The 3,494-nt window shown below is 30.8% G+C and overlaps 1 protein-coding gene across 1 annotated transcript; it reads right to left on the reverse strand.

Annotated features, from left to right (window-relative positions):
* Window positions 1-2,051: 2,051 nt before the first annotated feature.
* LOC123015602 lies at window positions 2,052-3,020 on the reverse strand. The gene is made up of 2 exons (XM_044415422.1): window positions 2,568-3,020; window positions 2,052-2,425 (listed from the first exon to the last, which is right to left on the reverse strand). Exons 1-2 carry the CDS (start codon window positions 2,939-2,941, stop codon window positions 2,422-2,424), a joined length of 378 nt encoding a protein of 125 aa, XP_044271357.1. The 5' UTR covers window positions 2,942-3,020; the 3' UTR covers window positions 2,052-2,421.
* Window positions 3,021-3,494: the final 474 nt, after the last annotated feature.

Below are 3,494 nucleotides of genomic sequence, written 5' to 3' on the forward strand. Positions count from 1 at the left end.
TTGTGAAGTAAAAAAGTTGACTACTATTTAGAAATAAGTAAAACTATATTCGACTAAAGCAATTCTTGCCATATTTATATAAAAGTCCCCCACTCACATCCCATGGAAAAGCCGATATCGAGTTGAAATAACTTTCTAACCGGATTCAGGAAAAAAACTTGTTGGATTGTGTAATATATTTTTTTTATAATATTTTTTTTTTTTTGATTACCGAATTTATTTGAAGAGGTTATCGTTTTCAAATAACCTAATTGGATTTAATAAAAATATTTGGTGGATTGTGTGATTTTTTATGGAATTTATTTTGCGGTGTTTATAACTAACAAACGAATGTTTACAAATGTTTTCGTGTTATAGATAAAGCGTTATCTTTTAAACTCAATTGACCGTTTAATTTGGGTTAATAAGAAATTTTTTTTGATTTCGTAATTTTTTTTTGGGTTAGGAAATTTGGTTGACTGTGTAATTAATCGTAATTAATCTTGTGTTAATCGCTTACGCAGCATAGGGTACTGGACAATTGCAAAAAAATATTGTTAGTTTAAAATCTAATTCTTAATCGAGCAGTCGATTTTACTTTTGTATTAAAAAATGCGTTATTTTCGTTTCACTGTTTCTGGTAAAAGTGTTTTTATGGAAACTGTTTACAATAACCAGCAATCTTGATTTTGATGGAGAATTTATAAGATTTATTTTATAAATCTAATTATTGTGAAGAGTGCTACGAAATTGAAACATTAACTCGTCTATCCTACAATCCTTCTTGTATTAATCAAGAGAATGAAGAGTGCGAAACCCCAATACGACTAAAAACCAGTTTCAAGATTGATACAGTTTGTGATGAGACTGAATTAGTTTTTTCAATAGAAAAATTTGATAAACCATCTGAAAAGTGTGGAAAGATTTATTTTAATGTTGTACAGTTTAATCCTGATTATTCAGATTTATTTATTAGAACTTCTATGTAATCTTGATTTGAACAAATAATTTACCGAATTTGCAGATTTTTTTGCTGATGTCAGCAAAAAATGTAATCATGTAATCCGATACCAAAAAATGTTGATCTTCCAAAAAATATAATCCGATACCAAAAAATGCTGATTTTGCAAATATTTTGCTGATCTTGCAGAAAATGTAATCCGATACCAAAAATGCTGATTTTGATGAATTTGCATAAAGTCTAACCTGACACCCGTGTGAACAAACGTATTTTAATTTTTTTACCCTTTGATAGTTGAAATGTGTATAGTGTTAGAGAAGACAAAAGCTGATATTTTTATTTCGTTTGTTATCACAACAGGGTAAACCGCTACCACAAATATTGGGAATCCCCTGATTTCATTGCTATTTTTAGTTCATGATGTCATGGTTATTTTTAGATCATGATGTCACTATTATTTTTAGATCATGATGTAATATTTATCTAGTATAAATAAGAGGGTGAAAGCGTGAGTTTTAACAGTCTTTGTGTAATCATCGTACAGTAAAAATATAAGTAATTCTTCAATTATAGAAACAATTTCATTTGAGTGATTTGTATTACTAGGTGCTTGAGATGCTATTAACAAACGAAGTCGTTGAACAAGTTCATTAGGGTCATCCCAATGCCATAATCTGTTTTATTTCTATTTACTTCTTTAAACATACCTCCACCCGTTTTTGGTGATGAAGTTGAGAATGATGATAGCTTTTCACGTAATAATGGAGCAATAATTTGTTTATATTTTTTAAATCTTAAAAACATTTCGATCTTGCGGATCAAAGTTTTTCTTATATTCGTGGGTTGTATGCAATATATCACTATAGATATTTTAGTCCTTAATATCTTATTGGGATATTTTCTAAATAACAATTCTTATAATCCAGATGTAGCTTCATACACTTTATTCTTTATAGTAATATTTGCATCTTTAAAATCCACTTGCTCTGATCGAACAAAAAACTTGTCCTGGCGATTATCATATCTTACACCGAACCTATTGTCGAATTGAGCATTTTCTTTACCATGCAATATATCTTCAATGTAATGTTCTTGTAATTCAGTATCTTGTTTCTGTTTACTAATTTCAGATTTATTATTCATATTAAAAATTGATTATTTGTATTTCTATGCTATGTAATACATAATATTAATTAAGATATATACCACACCTATATGTATCCGGACAAACAAACAACTTTAAAGTGTCCACATCAGTTTGTTTTAAACATTCTTGAAATATGCATGTGAACGAATTTTTGCATCTCTATGGAGATGTAATCTTGCCTGCTCACCGTGATGAATTCGTTCGATTTCAACAGATGTTGCAACAAGTTGACTGTAGAAATGAAATGTGTATAGTGTTAGAGAAGATGTCCATGTCGAAAGATGATGAAAAAGTTGAAGATGGTCCGGATACTTGTGTTTGTTCGCTTATTGCTTTATCTGAGGAGAAAATTAAAAAATTAATTAAATCGTATTTAAGAATGTTTAATTTTGATAAAAATAATGTATGTGTTACTAATAAATAAAATATGAAGAAAAAATGTCACTGTGTGTTTGTATTTGAAAATTTCGAAATACTTACAGTGTATTGGTATTTTTTTGGGTGTAATACATGGTGGCGTCTTCTTCCTCCAAGTCGGACTCCTCGGTGTCCTGAGTGGAGGTCGAGGTGCCAATTTCTATTTCCGAAGTGACTTTAATTAAATCGGCTGATTTCGGCACTTCGATGTCCGCCGATGATTTCAAAATTAGTTTATAGGATTTACCTTCTAAACCCTTGTTAACCAAGAAATAATTTGCCCCATTAAAATCTTGCACTTGGCGATCGGTGAAAGCATTGTACCTCTCAGGTAGGTACAATTTACTGACTCCATCTAATTCGGCCATGAGTCTATCACCAAACTTGGTGGAATGTCGTTTTATACCAGTAAGTCGATACAATTTATTTTGCTCCATCGTCGATAAATTTAGCCAGGCGTAGGCCCTTTCTAAAATATTTTTGCTTTTCTTACTTTTCTTGATGGATTGCGTCTTCTTTTCATTTGTGCTGTTCATCTTGATGTTTTTTTTTGTTTTTTTTTTGCTTTGTACTCACAAGAACTGTTGCACTGGAGACTGATGCAGAGACTTCACAGTTGTTTAGTTAACTGATAAATTTTATAATTTATCCGATCAAATATATACTCCTCCAGCAGGATGCAAAATTAACCAAGGTCAAATATAAAAAAAAAACTTTTCAATGTAGATGTAAACTATTGACAAAATCTAAATCAAAAATGAATAAAAGTCAGCTACTAATTAGTTCAGCGTATTTGATAGACCGATTTTGCGGAAAATTGATGTGGAAAACACAACGTGAGGGAATCGCTCATAGCGCGACCAATAGAGGGTTAAACCTTTATTATTTTTTTTTCATTTTTTTACATTGTTGTCTACAGGTTCATGACGAAAATCTTCGTCATCCCAATACTCCTCACAAGCCGCCACTTGTGCCACCACAAGTTTTGGC

This window comes from Tribolium madens, unplaced genomic scaffold, assembly GCF_015345945.1.
Source record: "Tribolium madens isolate multiple individuals breed KSU strain unplaced genomic scaffold, Tmad_KSU_1.1 Scaffold_19;HRSCAF=116;Tcas5.2_LG9, whole genome shotgun sequence".
In the NCBI taxonomy this organism is placed as follows: Eukaryota; Metazoa; Arthropoda; class Insecta; order Coleoptera; family Tenebrionidae; genus Tribolium; species Tribolium madens.